The sequence below is a fragment of the Choloepus didactylus genome, assembly GCF_015220235.1.
Source record: "Choloepus didactylus isolate mChoDid1 chromosome Y unlocalized genomic scaffold, mChoDid1.pri SUPER_Y_unloc6, whole genome shotgun sequence".
In the NCBI taxonomy this organism is placed as follows: domain Eukaryota; kingdom Metazoa; phylum Chordata; class Mammalia; order Pilosa; family Megalonychidae; genus Choloepus; species Choloepus didactylus.
The window spans coordinates 219047-240770 of record NW_023637628.1 but is presented as its reverse complement, the minus strand read 5'-3'; the positions used below and the strand labels follow the sequence as shown (position 1 = coordinate 240770).

The following is a 21724-nucleotide window of genomic DNA, read 5'->3' as shown; positions in this document are numbered from 1 at the left end:
CTTTCTCTATCCTTCATCTACTTACCTATCATCAAACTCTAATCTATTACCTACCTATATATAAAGTCTTCTATCTATCTATCATCTATCTTTTATCTATCTCTATATCTATATCTATCTACCATTTATCTTTCTATCACTATATACTATCAGTATCTGTATACCTATCATCTATTTATCTATGTCATCTTCCAATCTATCAATTAGTCATCTATCTATGTTTCTATCTATCTAGTTTACCATTTATCTTTCTATCACTCTCTATATACATCAATATTTGTATATCTATCATCTATTTATCTATCTGTATCATCTTCCAATCTATCAGTCATCTATCATCTATCTATGTATCTATCTATATCTATCTATCTATCTATCTATCTATCTATCTATCTATCTATCTATCATCTATGTATCCCATATCATCTATCTATCTATGTATCTATTATAGATAGGGGTTCTCAACCAGGGGTGACTCTGTCCCCCAGGGGACACTGGCAACATCTGGGGACATTTTTACTTGGCACAGTGGAGGGAGGGGGAGCTCCTGGCATTGAGTGGGTGGAGCCCAGGGGTGTTTCTCAACACCCTGCAGTGCCCAGGACAACTTCCACCCCAGAGAATCATCCAGCCCCAGATGCCCATAGAACCAATGTTCAGAAAACATGGGGGAGCCAGTAACTCCAGGAAGCAATCCATGTCTATAAATTCATGACACATGTTTTTATGTGTTAAAATTATTTAATTCTCCATGTACATTTCTGCCCAGATAAGCCAACAGAAATCAAGAATGCACACTTCACAGTATTTACCTGTTTTGAGAAATTCAAGTCAATTCAGATGGCAAAAACAGAATTAAGTCACTAATTCTCTGGGTACTCCTTCAGTTCTGTTGATGCCCGCTGCCTGCACCCCATTCTTACCAGTGGGGAGCTGAGACATGTCCACCCCACCATTTGGCACGTAGGCACTCCCTTCGTCGTCTTCCATGTAGGAAGTGATCACTGTACCGACTGATGATGCTTTTGGTCATTTTTGCAGAGCAGTTATTTTGCATATATAATTTAACCTTGACTAACTCTCTAATGCCCAAGGCATGTCCTGAAAATAAATCTGGCACTTCTGGGATTCGCTTGAGTCTCCTTTATCATCCAGGACTGTCTCCTTTATCATCCAGGACTGCTTCGAAACTTACCCCAGCCACTGGAAGGGCATTCTGCAATTTACGTCGCTTCTCTTAAGGCACCTAAATCCTAGGGAATCGATTGCAATAGTTTACTCTGCTTTGGTACTTATTGAAACTCCCTTGGAAAGAATTTCAAAGAGTTGCAGAAAATCTGGAACCAAATTGGATCTGTTCATTTACATTTTGAAGGCTGCTGGAAACACTTTGTCAAAATTGTTTTTTTTTTTTTTCCTTTCCTTTCAGAGACAGAAAGCTGGAACTTCAAATAAAACAGGACTTTTGCTAAAGGTGGGCAATAAAACCTGCTTGCATTTGCTGATGAGAAATGAAGGTCAAAGGGAAAAGGGAAGCTGCCGGTAGCCATTTATATTCAAATCCACAAACCCATTACTCTAAGGTGAACCCAGGGGATGGGGAGGGAGGTTGTGATTTCAACCAGGTGAAATTTTGAGATTAAAGTGCAGAGAGATTTTATGTTTCTAAATTGGAAAGAGGCAGAACCAATGCTGCAACAGCGCAGGCTAACAAAATAGCAATGTTTTCCTTTCCAGGGCTTTGATACTATGTACATATTACCCATCTTTGGTGTGACAGATACAGGACAAAGCTTGAAGGTGCAGACATGCCTCGGGGAAGCATATTGAGTTTATCTTGAGAGCCCCGACAGATTCCCAGCATGGAAACACGCTGACATTGTGAAAAGGATGCAAGCTTGGTCTAGAGGGAAGGAACCTGGGACCCAAACAGGGCTGGGGGACAGCCTTGCCCCCTCACCTGGAAGACAACGGAGGCTCAGCTCCCTTGGAGGAGAGAGGGTTAAGTGAAGTGATGTTGGAGAGAACCAGAAATGAAATAGATGCTTCACAGGTGGAAGGAAATCACATCTCCCCAGGTATTACAGTAACCTTTTTAAAAAGGTAACCAATATATCTGCATTACTTTAAAAATCATTTAATAGTGGTTACATATATGTATGCATACACATGCATATATATGTATATCCACATATATGTGTATATACATGCATATATATGTACACATATATATGTATTTAAATGTATGCATGTATGTCTATATGCAAAAAATTTTTTGCCATTTTAACCAATTTTTAAATGTACACTTTAGTGGCATTAATTACATTCAGTGCTGTGCTACCATCACCACCAGGCAATACAAAAGCTTTTCCATCACCCCAAACAGAAATTCTGTGTGCATTATGCAATAAATCCCCAGCCCCCCAGCCCCTGGCAACTCTAATCTACTTCTGTCTCTACGAATTTGCTTAGTCTAGGTATTTCCTATAAATAAGCTTATTCATGAGATTGAACACAACCAAAAATTATCTCGAGTCAGTACCTGCATCAGGGTATGATTTCCAAACAGTCTGTTTCCCTCCTGAACATTAAGCACTTAGCTCAGGTGGTGGAAGTTGGGAAGTCATCCCAGTTCCTGGAAAATCAAGGATGATCTTTCCAGTTCATTAGAATTTGTAATCGTGACTGTGCAGACGACAGGATCACCAGCTTAGTCTATTGTGGAAACATGATCTTCTTAACCGCGTTGAAGTCAAGGCTCAGAAAACCTGCCCCAAATAGGGGACGTCTGATGCAATTCATACGCAATGGGAAAATGAACGTGGAGAATCAGCAGGCTCAGCCGTCTCATCGGTCAGCCTGGTTTGTTTAAGCAACAAGGATGAGCATCAAACCTGGGTTAATTTGGAGGGGTGAGGAGACAGCACCATGAAGATAACAGTCTGTTTGGAAAAATGGAGGAGAAGTGGAAATGACTACAGACAGCCCCTGCTAGGAGTTTTATTATAGAAGAGAGCAGAAAATGGGGTCAGAGCTGGGAGGAAATATGGGTAAAGGGAGATGATGTTTTCCTAATAGGCATGAGAAGGTGTACATGAGGCAGGAGCAGCTGGGGTGTCCTTGCAGGTGAGAGGTGATGGCTTCTGGCACAAATGTGAGGAAAGCACCAACTTTCCAAGAAGCCATCAGAGCTGAGGCAGTGACACAGGAAGAGATGCAGGTGTACTGTCCTTGTGGTGGGGGACTGAGGACGTCTTCATCTGTGCCACTCAGTTTTCTATAAAATATGAAGCAAGAGCAAGCCCAGAGAGTGAGGAGTAGGGGAGATGTGAAGAAGGAATGGGGAGAGAGAAGGAAGGATGTCACAATGAAGGAGGTGGAGAAAGAGAATGGAGTTGGGAAAAGGCTGTGAATTTCCAGGCATCCTCGAGGACCACGTGGGGCATGAGCACAGCTGTGTGTGTGTGTCCCGTGTATTTTTCCACAGCTGCATTTAACTGTGCAGGTGCAGGAGCATGGAAGATGGAGATTGGGCTCAACAAGGTCTGAGAGCTTTCCAGATGAGCAGAAAGAAGCAGGAGATGGGGCAAGACAGGTGCCAGTGTGTCCCAGGACTGATTTTTGATGAACTAAGAAATCTGAACTGGGTAAGAGGGAAGGGAGGATATGAGGTCATTGAGGGCAATGGAAAGGGGGCTGGAGAATTTTGGAGTTGGTGGAAGATGTCACTTGGGAAGGCAGGAGATAGAGTTAGAGCAAGTGCTTAAAGAGATTAAGGAGGCTATGCAGTTTGGGTAACACAATGAATATGGGGTGGCAGCAAGTGTCTACCTCAGCTTGGAGGACAAACTTGTTGAGAAAAAAAACAGATTATCTAAAATGGGACCATCCATTTATCATCTGATTTCTCATCAAGCACTCAGCAGCAAGGAGAAAAAGGGATAATGTTGAAAGTGTAAAGAAGAACAGATGAAAAATGAACCCATAAAGAAGGAAGAGGATTCAAGAAGTACACATGGGTAAGGAAAACAGAAAACAAAAAAAAACAAAAAAAAACATGGTAGTGTGAATAAGGAATGATGATGTACTTTTTAACCCATCCCCTCCTGAATAATCTGGAATAAAAATTCTAGAGAATATAAATATGGGGCATGGGAGTTGCAGAAGTCAAGACTTTTTCTTGGGTGGAGGGATGATATTGATACTGGTTTCCTTAGGGAAAGAAAGTAAATTTACTTGTTAGTAATTTAAAGGTAACCACTGAAAAACAGAAATACATGGTAAGGAATTCAGGAAAAATAACAGCAGAACCAACTGATTGATAAATCTCCATCCATGAAGGCAGGAGGCATGTGTGAGTGTGAGGGAGAAAAAAGGGGGTGAGGATGGAGAGATGGGGAACAAAAGAAAGCAGAGACATTTAAAAGGTTTCAGAAATAAGTATAAACATATCAGTAACTGCAAATAATGTAGAGGTTTGCATTAATAGGGCTCTCTAGAGAAACAGAACCAAGAGGATATATGTGTATAAAAAGAGATTTAATGATTTGGTTCATGAGAAGATGGGGGCTGGAAAGTCTGAAATTTGTAGAGCAAGTTAGTAAGGGGGAAACTCAGAGAAGAATAGAAAGTGTAGTTTTGTGGTAGAGTTTCTTCTTTCTGGAACATCCCAGCTGATTGCATGAGGCTCACTCACATTATCGAGGATCATCTTTACTTAAAGTCACCTGATTGTAGATGGTAATCCCAGCTACAAAATCCCTTCACAGAAACATTAATCCCGTGTTAGACCAAACGACTGGACAACATAACCCAGCCAAGCTGACACATGGAATTAATCATCACAAGTGTAAATTCACTGATTGTAAGACAGAGAATCCTGGCCATAAAAAAATATGAGCCTGCCATATTTGATTCCTGGGAGGCAATCCTAAATAAGAATGATACATAAAAGTTACATAAAAATGGAGGGATAGGAAATTACGCCAAGTGACAAAAGCCAAGTTCAAAAGGCTACATTTTGTATGATTCAATTTAATAAAACATTTTGAAATGACAAAATTTTAACAATGGAGGACAGATGAGTGGTTGTCAGGGGTTAGAGTTTGGGGGCAGTAGGGGTGGTAGTCAGGAGGGAGGTGAAAGTGGTTATAAAAGGACAAGACGAGGGATCCTTGTGGTTTTGGAAATATTCTGTATCTTGACTGTGGTGGTAGATTTATGAACCTACACGGGTGATAAAACTGCATGGAATTCAATACACATTTCAGCATCCACCACACCACAGGAAAATGAGTAAAATGGAAAATCTGAACTGATGGGTGGATTGTGTCAATATCAATAGCCTGGTTGTGACCTTGTACTGTTTTGCAAGATGTCATCCTTGGCGGAAACTGGGAAAACGGTACATGGGATGTCCCTGGATTATTTCATGCAATGACACGTGAATCTACCACAATCTCAATAGCATTTTCAATCAAAATATGAAGGGGTGTAAAAAGATCTTAAAAAAAAAATGAATTTAAAAAGAAACCTATGGTGGTCAATAGATAAAAGATAAAGTTTAAATTAAGTGATTACAAAGGATTGAAATGAAATCATGGATGGCACTTATTTAGGGCTGAGAATTCCTCAAAAGGAATAAAGGACTTGTGACACTCCTGAAAAACCAGGGTGTAGAAAGGGTGTGTATTTTCATCATCATTTGATGGGAGAGGAATTGGAAAGATAAATTCAATGGCTTGACCCCAGGCAAGACACCATACTTCCCAAAGCCAAGCACAAATGGGGAAATGGTACGACATTCCTCTTTGACCTGTGGATTGGTCAAGAAAGCTCCTCCAATGGCTTCCTGATTCCTCCTGCCTTTGAGGAAACCTGGTGTTCCTTATAATGTTGTACTTCTTAACCTCCAAGATGAGAAAAGCCCATTCCCAGTGTTTGTGACAAAGATGCTGCATTAGTTAGGGTTCTCTTGGGAAACAGAATCAACAGGAGATATTTACAAATATAAGATTTATGGAAATGTCTCACGCAACTGTAGGGATGCATGAGTCCAAATTCTGTAGGGCAGGCAGGAAACTGGCAACTCCAATGAAGATGTTCAATGAACTCCTCAGGCAACGAAATGGCAACTTCGATGAACGTGTTCGATGAACTTCTCAGGAAATGAACTGGCAACTTCGATGAACTCCTCAGGAAACGTTTCACTGGTTAGCCAAAGAAGTGAAGGTCCTCTGTCTGTCTCGCTTAAAAGTCTTCAACTGATTGTATTAAATCCAGCTGACTGCATTCTCTCATTGTGGAAGACACGCCCTTTGTTGAGTCATCAGTCACAGCTGCAGTCAATTGACTGATGATCCAATAAACCAGCCTGTTGGTTTATTAACCAGCCACAAACATCCTCACAGCAATGGTTAGGCCAGTGTTGCTTGACCAGACAGCTGGGTACCATCACCTGGCCAAGTTGACACACGAACCTAACCATCACAGATGCCGTAGTGCTCCCCAACCCCAAATGATACGTCCACTCGGAAGCCATGAACGGAACCTCATTTGGAAAAAGGGTCTTTGCAAAGCGATTAAGTTAAGGATCTCAAGATGAGATCGTGCTGGATTAGGGTGGGTCCTAAATCCAGTGATACATATCCTTCTAGGAAATGGAAAAGGAGAAGCCCATGTGAAGACTGAGAAGACAGATGATGTATCCACCAGCCAAGGATGTTTGGAGCTGGAAGAGGTGAGAAAGAGCCTTCCCTAGAGCTCCCAGAGGGAGCCCGACCCTCCCCACACCATGACTTCTGGTCCTCCACAATGGTGAGCGAATAAAGTCCTGTTGTTTAAGCCACCCAGTTTGTGGTCATTTGTTACAGCGGCTGTGGGAAACTCATACGGACAGCCTCACAGTCAAGTTGGCATCAAGGCTGGAGCATATGCTCGGATGTTCCCCACACAGACCCAGCCCTTGCTGAGCCCACTTGTTCCACTTGCAATCACTGTCCTGGGCTCAGCATGTCTGTGCCAGGACCTCAGCCAGTGCCCAGATTCCCAATCCTCAGTGCCCCCTCTCTTGAGCCAGCCTGGTCCTGGCTCGTGTCTGTTGAACACCCACCTTGGATGGGCTCAGCGTGGCCCCAGCTGGAGCTCAGGCTCACCTCTGCCCATGCCCCTGTCCTTCTTGTGTGATCCAGCTCCTGGGGTCATCGACACCAGCCAGCACTTGGACCAAGTCTGAAGCCTGGGATTTATCCTGGAACCCGTCCTTCTCAGCCCAAGGCATCATCATCAGCAACCCTGCAGCCTCCTTCTGGCCCTCCCATCTCACCCCTCCTTCAGGGTCTCCCTACCTTTTCTCCCAACACATCCCCATCCATCTACCTCCGTGCTTCACATTGAGTTGCCCCCTCCCCAGCTCTGATCCTTCACCCTCTGGTGCTCCAAGTTGGCTGAAGGGGACAAGGTTAGAGCTCCAGCCAGATACCCTGGGGCACTTGTATCTCCGTCTTCAGGAGTCCTTTGCTGGGAAGCCTTCTCCAAACAGCCCAAGGGCTCTTTCCTTGTACCCTCAGAGATGGTTCTATCCCTGTACATTTGGTGGCCCCTCCTGTCTCCCTGCTGAATTGGTTTGACCCTTTGATTGCCAATAAATAAGCCTCCTTTAGCCCAAGCAAGAAGAGGTCATTTGTCATAAGAAGACACAGCTGCGGGTCTGGATGCAGCAGGCTTTGGGCAAAGCAACACCTGAGCATTCTGGGGACCTCCTCCTGCTCTCCCTCCATCCCTCCCTCACTCTGTCACATTTCTTGCCCATCTGCTTATCCTTCTCTCCCTCCCTTTTGGAAAACTGAATTTCTCTGCTTCCCATCCCATGTGGTGGATTTGCATCTCTTCTGTTTACAACATCAATCAGACTGCAGTGATATCTTGATCCCAAGTTCACAGAGAATGGCTTTCATGGCACAGGCTGGACCAACCAACAGTGAGAGGGTAACAGTGTGTTTTGTATGATACCAACACGCTGGTTCTCACCATGGCCAAGTGAGTGGGACATTTCCTAGGATGAAGTGGAGTGAGTGTATGTGGGGGTGAGGTGCGCTGAGCAGACCAAGGATCACTGCCCACCATGATGGATATTCATTACCCATATGATTCCCAACAGATGGCATTAGTTTCTTGTTGTTGCTGTAACAAATTAGCACAAACCAGGTGGCTTGAACAAGCACAAGTTTACTCTCTCACAGTTCTGGAATTCAGAAGTCTGAAATCAAGATGTGACCAGGGCTGTGCTTCCTCTGAAGGATATAGCGGAGGGTCCTCCCTTCCTCCAGCTTCTGGTGGCTCCAGACATTCTTTGCTTTGTGGCTTCACTTCATTGCACCTTGCCTTGTCTTGTGTCTTCAGATCTCCCTCTGTCTCCCTCTTAAGCGTGATTGCATTAGGGTCCCTTCAGGTCATCCAGAATAACCTCCCATTTCAGGATCCATAACTTCATCACATCTGCCAAGTCCCTGCTGCCATATAAGGTAACACTCACAGTTCCCAGGGATTAGGATGTGGACATCTTGGCACACCATGATCCAGCCTGCCATGGAACACACACCCCTTTAGAATGAAAGTTCTGTGCCACTCAACTTTGAGTCCCAGTGTTGTCTCAGATCTTGGCTGGGGACAACTACCAAACACATATTTATCAAATGAATGAATGAATAAGGTGGTTGCACCCATTCCTAATTCTGAACAAAACATGGATGCTACATGGAGGGAATGAAAGACCAACTTTAATAGGAAAGCTGTGTGTCACTGGCTCAATCATTGAATCCATTCTTGCCCAAGGAAGGAAATGGTCCTTCCTGGTATGCAGAGGCTCTGCCAACCTTCCCAACATCGGCTACAGGTTCAAACCCAGGATCCAGGTGCTCAGTCATGGCTCTATCATCCAAGGGACCCCTGTGATTTTTCTGGCTGCTGGGAAGAGTCTCCCAGCTGGAGGAATTGAATAATCCGGTATACCAGGGGCTTCTAGAGAATCAGGTTCTCAGTCTCCAAAGGAGGAATAGACTTAAGTGCCAGTATGTAACAAGAGGGCACAACCAGAGGCCAGAATCTATTGTTTGGTTGGCTTTGTGGGACACCCCAATCCCTCATCAGAACTGGGAATGCGGGGCAAACTAGATTTACGATCTCTACAATGATGTTAAAGGGCAGCGGTCCTTGTGTGCAATGATTTCAAGTCATGGGCTCTTCATGGCGTTTGGAATCCCCCATCCTGGTTTAATGTAGGATGTAATTTCAGTTCCGAAACTCAGCCTGGGCTCCAAGCTTAGCAGACATACCTGAGCAGTTCCTGGTGGTTGAAATGATTCTGGATGGAGCTGCCAGAAGCCCTGGGGTGCAGAGCTGGAAGCTGTAATCGCTGTTTGCTGAATCTCAACCTTGGTTGAACAAATGGATGGTGTGAGGCATTTTAAATAAATGCTGAAACACAAGGAATCAACGTGGGAAGTCTGGGAGAGGGGTAACTGGGCATCACTCATTCTCAGAAGGGTCCCCAGTGAACAGCCAAGAACCACCAGCCTTGCTGAAACTCCAAGGGAATCTTTATAGCCAATGACAGACCTGACAAGCTGATGGTTTGTCAAGAGGTGCTCAGGAGAGTGGGGACATCATCCTTGGAAGACCTGCTCCCCTTCCTTTAGGAGGGTGGGCATGTGAGCAGGGCAAGCTACCCAATTTGTGGACCAAGTGCAAAATGAAAATACGAAATTCAAGATGGCGCCCACAGCACATGAATTAAGCATGGGGCCCTCCTGACTGTGGGGCCCTGGGCATGTGTGATGAGATACATGACTTCTTTGGCTCTCCAGGTCTCCAGAAACAGGGAGGATGTTTCTTGGGGCATCTAGCTCCCACGGCTCACCTGCGACAAGCTATCTGAACATGGTTCATGTAGAGATTCCATGGCACAGAATTCCTGTTTGTTGGTAAACGCAAGAGAGCTGGAATGTGACAGAGCTTGGTTCCTGCCTAAGTCCTACCTGTCACCGAAGCTGGACAAGTTTATGAACACATCCAAGGGTAAATCTCCCTACCTGTAGAATGGAGCTTATAAACTTCCACACATGATGTACAGGGACTAAATGATGGGTCCAAAAACTACAGCCTATGACCCAATCGGGCTGCCTCTTGTTTTTGTCAATCAAGTTCTATTGGCACACAATCACCCCCATTTGTTTATATATTGTCTGTAACTGCTTTCACAATATAATGGTAGAGCTGACTAGTTGCAACAGGGACTGTACAGCCTGCAAAGCTTAAAATATTTACTAACAGAAAAGTTTGCTGACCCCTGGACTAAAATATGAATCCCTGGCAAAAGATAGATAATTGCTCTTCATATAGAAGGGATGGATGGATGGATGGATGGATAGATGACTGGATGGGTGGGTGGGTGGGTGGATGGATGGATGGATGGATGGATGGATAGATGACTGGATGGGTGGGTGGGTGGGTGGATGGATGGATGGATGGATGGATGGATAGATGACTGGATGGGTGGGTGGGTGAGTGGATGGATGGATGGATGGATGGATGGGTGGGTGGGTGGATGGATGAGTGGGTGGATGGGTGGATGGATGGATGGGTGGATGGGTGGATGGATGGATGGGTGGATGGGTGGAAAGATGGATGGATGGATGGATGGGTGGGTGGGTGGGTGGATGGATGGGTGGGTGGAAGGATGGGTGGATGGGTGGGTGGGTGGAAGGATGGATGGATGGATGGGTGGGTAGGTGGATGGATGGATGGATGGAAGAATGGATGGATGAGAGGTATTTGTGAAAGAGCCCAGCATAGCAACTGGAACACAACTGGAGTACAGTAAATACTGCCTTTTTTCCTCCTAAGCAAAAAGATGCAATAAAGAAGTGGACCAGAACTGCCAGTGGTGGACATGCTGCTTTCCATGAAGAGCAAGGGCCAAGGGGACACCATGAGGGAGATGATGGAAGCGGAGATGAAGATTGAATGTCACAGATGTTGGGGGCCACCCAGACAGGAGGCTTATCTCTCAGGATCTCCAAAGGCAACAGCCATGGAGATGCATCTCCTGCCTGGTGGATGTGGGACTGATGGGGCAGCTCCAGTCATTGGGGTAATTGCTGTTGAGTCATTGTCCTCTAATTAAGGGCTGAGCGTTGGCCACTCAAAGGAAAGTCCTCTCTGTTCAGTGCTGCCAGATGTACGAAGCTCCAACCTCATCAGCAACCACATGCCTGGAAGACCAACTTCCGAAATATAAATTTTGAGGTCACATCAAAGGCTGGGAAAGGGTTCAGCATCCTTAAGGTGTGGGTTTGTTTAGGGGTAAGCACTTGAGCAGAGGAAAGTGCTGCACTTCACAGATGGAGGGACTCTGGGTGTCCTCACAGATGGTGCTCCATGTGGGAGACCCAGGACAGACCATGTGTGATCACTCCATGGTGGGCATGTCCAAACCCCATCCTGTAACTGATGCTCACCCATATGCCCTTCTGGGAAAGCTCCAGCCCCTGCTGTAGGTAGTCAGTACCCCACCTAGCTGGCCAGTGTCCTTCCATGGTCCGTGGATCTAGCAGTGGGTCGAATGATGTCTGAGGGCTTCAGGGACTGTCCATGGGCTGAGTTTATCCAAGGAGGGCAGTGTGGACAGGGATGTCAACTGAATGCATCCTTTGTGGGCAGACCAAGGCAGGATGAGCCTATGTTTGGGACCATGGATCCGAGCAAGGTCTCCAGGGAGGAGGAGGGAGAGTGGGAACCAAACAAAACAGGGGACCTCACAAAAGCTCAAGTCCCCAGACAGGATGGGGGTCCCCCTGAAAGGAGTCCTCTCACCTTAAGCCTTTTTATCAAGTCTACCCAGATCCTCTGCGCCAACCAATAAAAAACCCCAGACTTGATGTCAGAGGATTTAATCGTTCATGACATCTGCAACAAATCAGTCACTTACTGAAAACAACCACATATTGAATCAAGATTTGCCACTGGACCACTTAACCAAGGCTCTTCCCTAAGGCTCTCTGGTTCATTTCCTAATTTCCTACGTATTCCCACAGACGGCAGGGAAGAGCATCCTGGAATTTTGGACAGAACCCCCAGGGTCCTTCCCAGATGGAGAGCCGGCCAAGTGCAAAGCCTGCCCTTCCCAGCAGCTACCCCCAGAAGGCATCCTGGGTCACGTCCAGGATGCCAGTCATCTTACAACTTGTGGACCACAGTTCTCGCTGCAGCTGCTTGTCGTACGTGACCTGGAGGGATGCAGTTGGCTTCTCGTTGTAAAGGTAGTGGCCACCAATGCCTTCCAGCTCAGGGGCAACGGCTGCATAGACAGAGGTCCATGCCCCTTCCTCTGAGGTCTGGGGAAAAAAGAAAAGAAACCCATGATGGGTCAACTCTCAGTGCAGCACACACGCCATCCTCAGAGCTCATTTAGATGTCGTTGGATGGACAAAATGTGTTCACCTCCTCGGATGATAAACATGCAGAGAGTAGAATGGGCAAGCAATTTCTGCCAAAGACCCATTCTGTTGGATTTTAAAAAACATTTTACTTTGACATACTTTCAAACTTACAAGATAGTTACAAAATACAACCCCTATTCAGAGAACTCCAGCGTACCTCTATGCCCCCAGATACCAAGATCCACAAATTTTCTTATTTTACTAGAGTTGCTGCTTCATTTTGTCTATCTATCATCCATCTATCCATCCATCCAACTATTCACCCATTCATCCATCCATCCAACTATCCATCTGTTCTCGTTTGCTAATGCTGCTGTTTTGCAGAACACCAGAAATGGATTGGCTTTTATAAAGGGGGTTTATTTGATTACAAAGTTACAGTCTTAAGGCCATAAGATGTCCAAGGTAAGGCATCAACAATAGTGTACCTTCACTGGAAGATGGCCAATGGCATCCAGAAAACCTCTGTTAGCTGGGAAGGAAAGTGGCTGGCATCTGCCTGCTCCCAGGTTGCATTTCATAATGACTCTCTCCAAAATGTCTATCTCGGCTGCAGCTCTGAGGTCCTTTTATTGGTGAGCTCTTATAAAGACTCCAGTGAACTAATCAAGGCCCAAGCTGAATGGGCAGGGCCACACCTCTATGGAAACATTCAATTAGAGGTCAAACCCTAACCAAAGGTGTCACTTACAGTTGGGTGGGTCACATCTCCATGGAAACAACCCAATCCCAATAGCCCACAAGACTGGATCAAAAGGTCATGGCTTTTTCTTGGGGGACATAATATATCCAAACTGGCACACCATCCATCCATCCATCCACCCATCCACTCATCCATTCATCCATCCATCCATTCACAAATCCATCATCCATCCATCCAACTATCCATTCATCCACCCATCATTCATCCATTCATCCATCTACCATCCATCCAACTATCCATCCATCCATCCATCCACCCATCCATTCATCCATCATCCACCTACCTACCCATCCATCCATCCAACTGTCCATTCAATTATCCATCTATCTATCCATCCCTCCAACTATTTATCAATTAATTTTATGAACACTTGAGTATAGGTTGTATGTATCATTTTCCTGGAACACAATACTTCCATGTACATTTCCTAATGTACATGAAATCAAGATGTTGCAGAACTGAGCCTCCTCCAGTGGCTCTAGGGGGCTCATTCCTGCCTCTTCCAGCTCTTGGTGGTCCCAGGTGTTCCTTGGCTTGTGGCTGCGTCACTCCATTTGTGCCTGCATCTTCACACAGCCTCCTCCTCTGTGTGTTTCCTATTCTTTCTATTATATGGATACGTTATATTGGATTAAGGACTCATTTTAATCCAGTGTGGTGCCATCTTAACTGATTGCATCTGAAATGACCCAATTTCCATGTAAGGTCCCATTTTAATGTACTGGGAGTTAGACCGTGAAGTGGCTCTCACACACTTCAACCCACAGAACATTCCTCTAAAGGTCTGTAATCATACAACAACAGGGAACTTATCCATCTAGGAGCCAAACCATGGCTCCACTCTCTGGAGGCAAACTTGCACAAGACAGGGGCTACTGCAATAGTCAGTACAAATGTCACCCAGGTACTTAAAATCTGGCTACAGAAACTCACAAAGAAGAGAAAAATGAATAGCAAAGCTTTCTTTAATCTCCTGCACCACCTGACAGCAGATATAAGAGCTGTGATTTTGGTAAGAAATCCCGAAGTCCCTCATCATCCATAAATGCTTTGCATGCACCTCCCCCAAATTTTAAATATGGCTATGATGGGATGTTGCTGAGTTCAGCTCAGGTAGAACTTTCCTTTGAGTTTCTGAGATCTCATACTCAATAAAGCAGTTCTCTCTGGTGCTCAGAGAAGAAAGGGATTTTCCTGGAGAACTTGACGTGTCTGTGAATCTATTAGGAGGAGCTTGGAGTTTTGCAAGAGTGCAGGGAACAAAATCCATGTCCCCGTGGGTTGAGGTGGGTGGGAAGGAGTTGTTGTCGGTTGAGTCATTTCCCCCCAAAAAAGATGTTAAAGTCTTGATCCCTGTCTCATCAATCTACCTGATTTGGAAATGGGGATTTGAAGATATTATTAAGATGAGGTCAAAGTGGAGCAGCAGTCCCAACCCAATATGACTGGTGTCCTTTTAAGGACAGGAAATTTGGACATGGACAGAGAGATGGACACAGAGAAGATGGCCCTGTGTTGGAAGCAGACATGGAGTTATGCCACACCACAGACTGGGCCACTACCAGAACCCTATGGATTTCGGAGGAAAACCATGTGTCTGCACCTTGATTTCAGACTTCTAGCATCCAGAACCATGAGACAGTGAATTCCTGTTGGCGGAGCCCCCTGGTCTGTGGTACCTGTTTTATGACAGTCCTGGGAGACCAAGGTGGGTAAACAGTGGGGAGGGTAAGAAGGTCGTTAACTGAATCTTAGGAGCAGCTGTTTTATTTCACTGCAGAACCATATTTCTCTATCAAGAACTTGTCAGATTGATGCATCTTCCAGGGTTGGTGGCTGCAACTGGCTGGACAGGGAGTGGTGATGGATTTGAGCAGATGTTTGTGTAGGACTGGTGGGAGGTCAGGCAGCAGCCACCTGAGAAGGAATGACCAGGCTTTCTGGGGCCCATGGGGATCCTGGTCTCTTCTGGAACCGTCTCTCCCTATTGGTCTACCACTTCTTGGAGTTGACCGTGGCTGGTCAGAAGATAGCATGCAGACAGCTCTCCCTCTGGTGCTGGGTAAGGGGAATGGAAAGGCTGGACCCAGGTAGTGGGGGAGAGAGCCTCTTCATCCCAGGAGCCCTTCTTATGTATCCTGCTGCCCACCAAGAAGATCTGGATGGATCTGGAGAACTTCCAGAGTATTTGGTTGCCCAGGAGAACCTTGAGGTGTTGCAAATGAAAACATCTCTGGCGTGGGGAACATGGTGGCACTGCAGCGCAAGGTTCTGTCCTGGATGCCTAAAGACCAAGATCAGTGATGTGCGGCACGGGAAGAGGAAGGGAAGGGAAAATGGGAGGAAGACGGGACCAAGCAGGCACAGATCACCGCATGCTGCAGAACAACAGGTCCTGCTTCAGAGTTGCTCACAGAGGTGCTTCTTACTCCAAGAGAAGGTTTCACCCAGGACTCAGAATTTGCATTTTGGTGGCGTCCAAGACATACCCTTTAATCACCTCAAATGCAATGCTGCTCCTCCTTTGCAAACAGATTCTGAAACTGAGCTTCTGGGGTGCATTTATTCTGCAAGCCAGCAGTCACTTACACCCAGAATTCAGAGGACCCTGCTTGGAGAAACCCCTTCCCTGTTACCTTGAAGCCTAACACTGAGTGTTTCCACCAGCCCGAGAGACCCGTCTGCTCCATCTGGAGGCTGCAACCCTTCTGGGCTTTTCCTTGTTGCCCCTTCAGCTGGATATATGCACCGTGCATTGGTAGTACTCTACTTCCCACACATTTTGAAAATCCTCTTTTTTGATTAACTGTCCTTGTGACAGGTATATACCCTTGCAACACCGGCACATCCATTTTAGAAAGCAAGAAGCTTTCTAGGGGATGTTGGAAATGAACCTGGGATGCGCAAATGACACAGCACTGCACCAAAAATGCAGTGATTGCCAGAGCAGATGGAGAGGATGCAAATAAATTCTATTTGATGGTGGTGCTTTGCAGGAAACCTCAGAGTGGCAGAGGGCAGCTGAGTTCTGTTCACAGAGAAGCAGCCAGAAAAAAAGAGGCCTTTCTCTGCTATCATGCATCTTTGAGAGAATTAACCACATCTCTTTATCTACTATCATTTGCTTAAATAGATAATTGATATTAGGTTAAGAAAAAGCAACCCCGATCATTTGCAGAAAAATTTCAAAGCCTGGGCTTATCATGAAGACAGAGGAAATGAGATTTAATTTGTAATTCATTTAATTCCTAAATGTTTTGACACCTCATGAAACTAATAGCTTTATTCATCTGGTCTTAGTTATGCCTGATGTGGCAGTCATATGCTTTGCCCATCCCAGCAATTAAATGTCATGTCCGCGCGAAAGGCAGGGCATCTGTGACAAATGTTCAGGTGTACACGTGTATGTGAAAACACATGCTCTCACATGCACACACCCACACTAACAGTCAAATGCATATGCGTATACATATGAATACACACAAATACTCATGTGCACACACTCCCACACCCACATGCTATCCTAGTTTCCCAGCTGCTACGACAAATACCACTCACTGGCTTGGCTTAAACAGCAGTGTTACGGTTTGCTAAAGCTGATGAAATGCAATATACCAGAAATGGGTTGGCTTTTAGAATGGGGGTTTATTGACTTAAAATTTGCAGCTGCCAGAAGCCCTGGGGTGCAGAGCTGGAAGCTGTAATCGCTGTTTGCTGAATCTCAACCTTGGTTGAACAAATGGATGGTGTGAGGCATTTTAAATAAATGCTGAAACACAAGGAATCAACGTGGGAAGTCTGGGAGAGGGGTAACTGGGCATCACTCATTCTCAGAAGGGTCCCCAGTGAACAGCCAAGAACCACCAGCCTTGCTGAAACTCCAAGGGAATCTTTATAGCCAATGACAGACCTGACAAGCTGATGGTTTTAGGCTGTTCATATGTTTCCAGGAAATTGTCCATTTCTTCTACATTATCCAGTTTGTTGCCATACAGTTGTTCATAATATCCTCTTATAATTTTTTTAATTTCTTCAGGATCTGCAGTTATGTCACCTTTTTCATTCATTATTTTGTTTCTATGGGTCTTCTCTCTTTTTGATTTTGTCAGTCTAGCTAGGGGCTTGTCAATCTTGTTGATCTTCTCAGAGAACCAACTTTTGGTGATATTTATCCTCTCTATTGTTTTTTTTTTTCTCTATGTCATTTACTTCTGCTTTAATATTTATTTCTTTTATTCTACTTGGTTTAGGATTGGTTTGCTGTTCATTTTCTAGCTTCTTCAGTTGATCCATTAGTTGTTTGATTTTGGCTCTTTCTTCCTTTTTAATACATGAGTTTAGTGCTATAAATTTCCCCCTCAGCACTGCTTTTGCTGCATCCCATAGGTTTTGGTATGTTGTGTTCTCGTTTTCATTTGTCTCTATATATTTAGCAATTTCTCTTGTTATTTCTTCGTTTACCCACTGATTGTTTAGGAGTGTGTTGTTTAACCTCCAGGTATTTGTGAATTTTGTAAGTCTCTGATGGTTATTGACTTCTAATTGTATTCCATTGTGGTCAGAGAATGTGCTTTGAATAATTTCAATCTGTTTAAATTTATTGAGGCTTGTTTTATGTCCCAGCATATGATCTACTCTGGAGAAACTTCCGTGAGCACTAGAAAAGTATGTGTATCCTGGTGATTTGGGATGTAATTTTCTGTATAAGTCTGTTAAATCTAATTCATTTATCAGATTGTTCAGGTTTTCAATTTCCTTATTGGTCTTCTGTCTGGTTGATCTATCTATAGGAGAGAGTGATGTGTTGAACTCTTCCACAATTATTGTGGAAACATCAATTGCTTCCTTTACTTTTGCCAGTGTTTCTCTCATGTATTTTGTGGCACCTTGATTGGGTACATAGATATTTATGATTGTTATTTCTTCTTGTTGAATTGCCCCTTTTATTAGTATGTAGTGGCCTTCTTTGTCTTCGAAACATCCCTGCATTTAAAGTCTATTTTATCTGAGATTAGTATTGCTATACCTGCTGTCTTTTGGCTGTAGCTTGCATGAAATATTTTTTTCCATCTTTTCACTTTCAATTTGTTTGTGTCCCTGTGTCTAAGATGAGTCTCTTGTATGCAACATATTGATGGTTCATTTTTTTTGATCCATTCTGCGAATCTATATCTTTTAATTGGGGAGTTTAATCTGTTTACATTCAACGTTATAACCATGAAGGCATTTCTTGAATCAGCCATCTTATCCTTTGGTTTATGTTTGTCATATTTTTCCCTTCTCTCTTTAGTACTGAACCTTTCTCCAAGTCTCTGTGTCCTTTCTTTGTTTCTCTGTCTGTAGGGCTCTCTTTAGTAACTCCAGTAGGGCAGGTCTCTTGTTAGCAAATTCTCTCATCATTTGTTTGTCTGTGAAAAATTTAAGCTCTCCCTCAAATTTGAAGGAGAGCTTTGCTGGATAAAGTATTCTTGGTTGGAAATTTTTCTCATTCAGAATTTCAAATATATCGTGCCACTGCCTTCTTGCCTCCATGGTGGCTGCTGAGTAGTCACTACTTAGTCTTATGCTGTTTCCTTTGTATGTGGTGAATTGCTTTTCTCTTGCTGCTTTCAGAACTTGCTCCTTCTCTTCCGTGTTTGACAGTGTGATCAGGATATGTCTCGGAGTGGGTTTATTTGGATTTATTCTATTTGGAGTTCGCTGAGCATTTATGATTTGTGTATTTATGTTGTTTAGAAGATTTGGGAAGTTTTCCCCAACAATTTCTTTGAATACTCTTCCTAGACCTTTAGCCTTTTCTTCCCCTTCTGGGACACCAATGAGTCTTATATTTGTACGTTTCATATTATCTATCATATCCCTGAGGTCCGTTTTGATTTTTTCAGTTTTTTTCCCCATTCTTTCTTTTATGCTTTCATTTTCCATTCTGTCATCTTCCAGGTCACTGATTTGTTGTTCAACTTCCTCTAGTCTTGTACTATGAGTGTCCAGAATCTTTTTAATTTGGTCAACAGTTTCTTTAATTTCCATAAGATCATCCATTTCTTTATTTAGTCTTGCAATGTCTTCTTTATGCTCTTCTAGGGTCTTCTTGATATGCTTTGTATCCCGTACTATGGTCTCATTGTTCATTTTTAGTTCTTTGAGTAGCTGCTCTAGGTGCTGTGTCTCTTCTGATCTTTTGATTTGGATGCTTGGGCTTGGGTTATCCATATCATCTGGTTTTTTCATATGCTTTATAATTTTCTGTTGTTTTTGGCCTCTTGGCATTTGCTGAACTTGATAGGGTTCTTTTAGGATTTGTAGACCAATTGAAGTCCTTATCTCTAATTTATGAGATCTACAGCTTCGTGGAGTACACTTTGTCTAACTAACCAGCAGGTGGCGTCCAAGAGCCACCTGTTCTCCACAGGCCAGTTCTCCCCTGCTTTGCCTTTTTGGTGAGTGGGGGAGTGAGTCTTGTGGGGTCCAATTGGTGTACCAATCTTGCGTGTGTAGTTGGTGTTGCCCGCCCTGTATATGGGGCGTGTTTCTGGGCAGTCGGGGGGGAGGTGGCTCTAACAATCAAATCTCCCTGGTGATCCTAGAGTTTTAAAGCTGCTGCAATAGTCTAATCCTTCAGTTCAGTCCTGCCACAGTTTGTCTCTGCCACTGACCCACAAGTCCTTGGTATTGGCGTATGGCTCCTGAGACTTGCAAGTGGGCCCCTCTTCCATGCTGTGCACCCCGGGTCCTCTGTTGAGGGATGACTGTTCTATGTCACAGGTGAGTGCCATCCTCCTAGGGCAGTTCTGGGCTGCTGGGCTGTGTAGGGAGGCTCCCAGTCTGCTCAAATGATGGCTGAATGGGGCTTTTTTAATTCACACTGCTCCACCTTCCCAACTCTGGGACAATCAGCTGAGGTTGCAGGGAAGGCTAATGTCCATGCCCAGTTTTGTGATGTGTGCCTGTTATTTGAAGCACTTCCATCACACTGGGTTGTCTGGGGCAGCTCTGGGCTATGGGGCTGGCGATGGGCAGGAGTGTTTCCTGTCCACCAGGATGATGGCTGTGAGCGGACACCCCCCTTTTCTTGGGAAGTTGTGGTGTTTAGTGAATTTTCTCAGCCACTGGAATATTGCCTTTTGTCTCAGAGCTCCCTTAGTTCTGCTCTTGTCTTGACCTGCCCAAATTGCAAGTCTTTGAAGCTTTCTGTATTGGGCTTCTTAGAGTAATTGTTTTAGAAAAAGTAAAAAGGATTAAAAAAAAAAAAAGAAAAAAAAAGGGCCCTCCTCAGAGATCTAATTGGTTATTGAAATGCTAAGAGACAAAGCAATTAGGGCCATTAAGGAAAGGTCCACAGGGCAGAGAGATCAGCTTTTCTTCGGGATTTGCATATGAGCCTGAGGGCCTGAGCTCTGCCCTTCCCCTTTCTATGTTCACCAGAACTCCAAAAATCCTCCGCTTTTATTTTGGAGTTTTACGTGTTGTTTTTTTCTATGCCTGTCTCCTCCCTGCTAGGCTGGCTGCTCTCAGATTCTCTGGTGTCTGGTCTCAGTCTATCTATGGTTGGAGTTTGGATCAGTAGAATGATTTTCCGATAAGGGCTGCCACTGCAGTTCTCCCTTCTCCTTCCCGGAGCTGACAGCCCCTCCTCCCACGGAACTGAGCCTGGCAGGGAGGGGCGCGGGTCCCCTGGCCGCAAAAACTTACAGATTTCACTGATCTCAGTAGTTCCACGTTTTCATGAGTGTTGCATGAAGTATGCCCAAAGTCAGATTGCTCTGCGGTGTCCAGTCCATGCAGTTCCTGGCTTTCTACCTACTTTTCTGGAGGAGTAACTAAAACATACAGCTCACCAGTCCGCCATCTTGCCCCGCCTCCAACAACCCCACTTTTAGGAATTTTTCCACAAAAATAGAGAAGCACCAGCTTCCCGAGAACCTCATACCACCTGGGCAGGATTCCTGCCCTCAGTTTTTACACCTAAAAGAACACTAAGAGTGATATGCATCAACTGCATTGAGTTGCTTGGGAATTAAATGAGCATATGGACTTTATTTAGCTTTGTCATCCAGAGAGTTGAGATGGACCGAATGTTAATTTTTGTTATGATAATTACACTTGTTGGGGAAAACTGACCACGACCCAAATGTACCAAAAAGGGAGGTTGGGTAAATAAATCAACACATCTGCATAACAGGTGGTTATATTTGCCTCCATTTGGGTGGGTGGGAAGGATCAAAACCAAAAGAGAGAGACTAGGTTATTTCTGAAAGGTGGGATTTGGGGTGGATTGGAATTCCTTATTTGTAACTTCTGAGTAATTTAATCAATAAAGCTATCTTCTTCCCTACCATGAAACTTCTGGTAGATTCTGCAGGGCTGGTTTCTGTGTTGGCAAAATGTGCAATTTCCCCTTCTCCGTGAAATACAGTGCCAGAGAATGTGTGCAATTGCCTAGTAAAAGTCAGTGGCTCATGGACAAAGGTGTAACTTCCTCACCATAATTCCTGATCGACAGGCAGCAGTGAGAGGTAGTGCA

General features: G+C 44.5%; 1 protein-coding gene and 1 long non-coding RNA gene across 3 annotated transcripts in view; both read right to left on the bottom strand.

Annotated features, from left to right (window-relative positions):
* The window catches only part of LOC119525978, a 28411-nt gene extending 17971 nt beyond the window's left edge, over positions 1 to 10440 (bottom strand). For both annotated transcript variants that reach the window (XR_005215047.1, XR_005215048.1), the window contains exon 1: positions 9333 to 10440. This is a non-coding gene — a long non-coding RNA (uncharacterized LOC119525978). The remainder of the gene's footprint in view (positions 1 to 9332) is intronic.
* Positions 10441 to 10734: 294 nt separating this feature from the next.
* The window catches only part of LOC119525980 (dehydrogenase/reductase SDR family member on chromosome X-like), a 63292-nt gene continuing 52302 nt past the window's right edge, over positions 10735 to 21724 (bottom strand). The window contains exon 4 of the mRNA XM_037824754.1: positions 10735 to 12392. Coding sequence (XP_037680682.1) covers positions 12189 to 12392 — 204 coding nt within the window. The 3' untranslated portion in view covers positions 10735 to 12188. The remainder of the gene's footprint in view (positions 12393 to 21724) is intronic.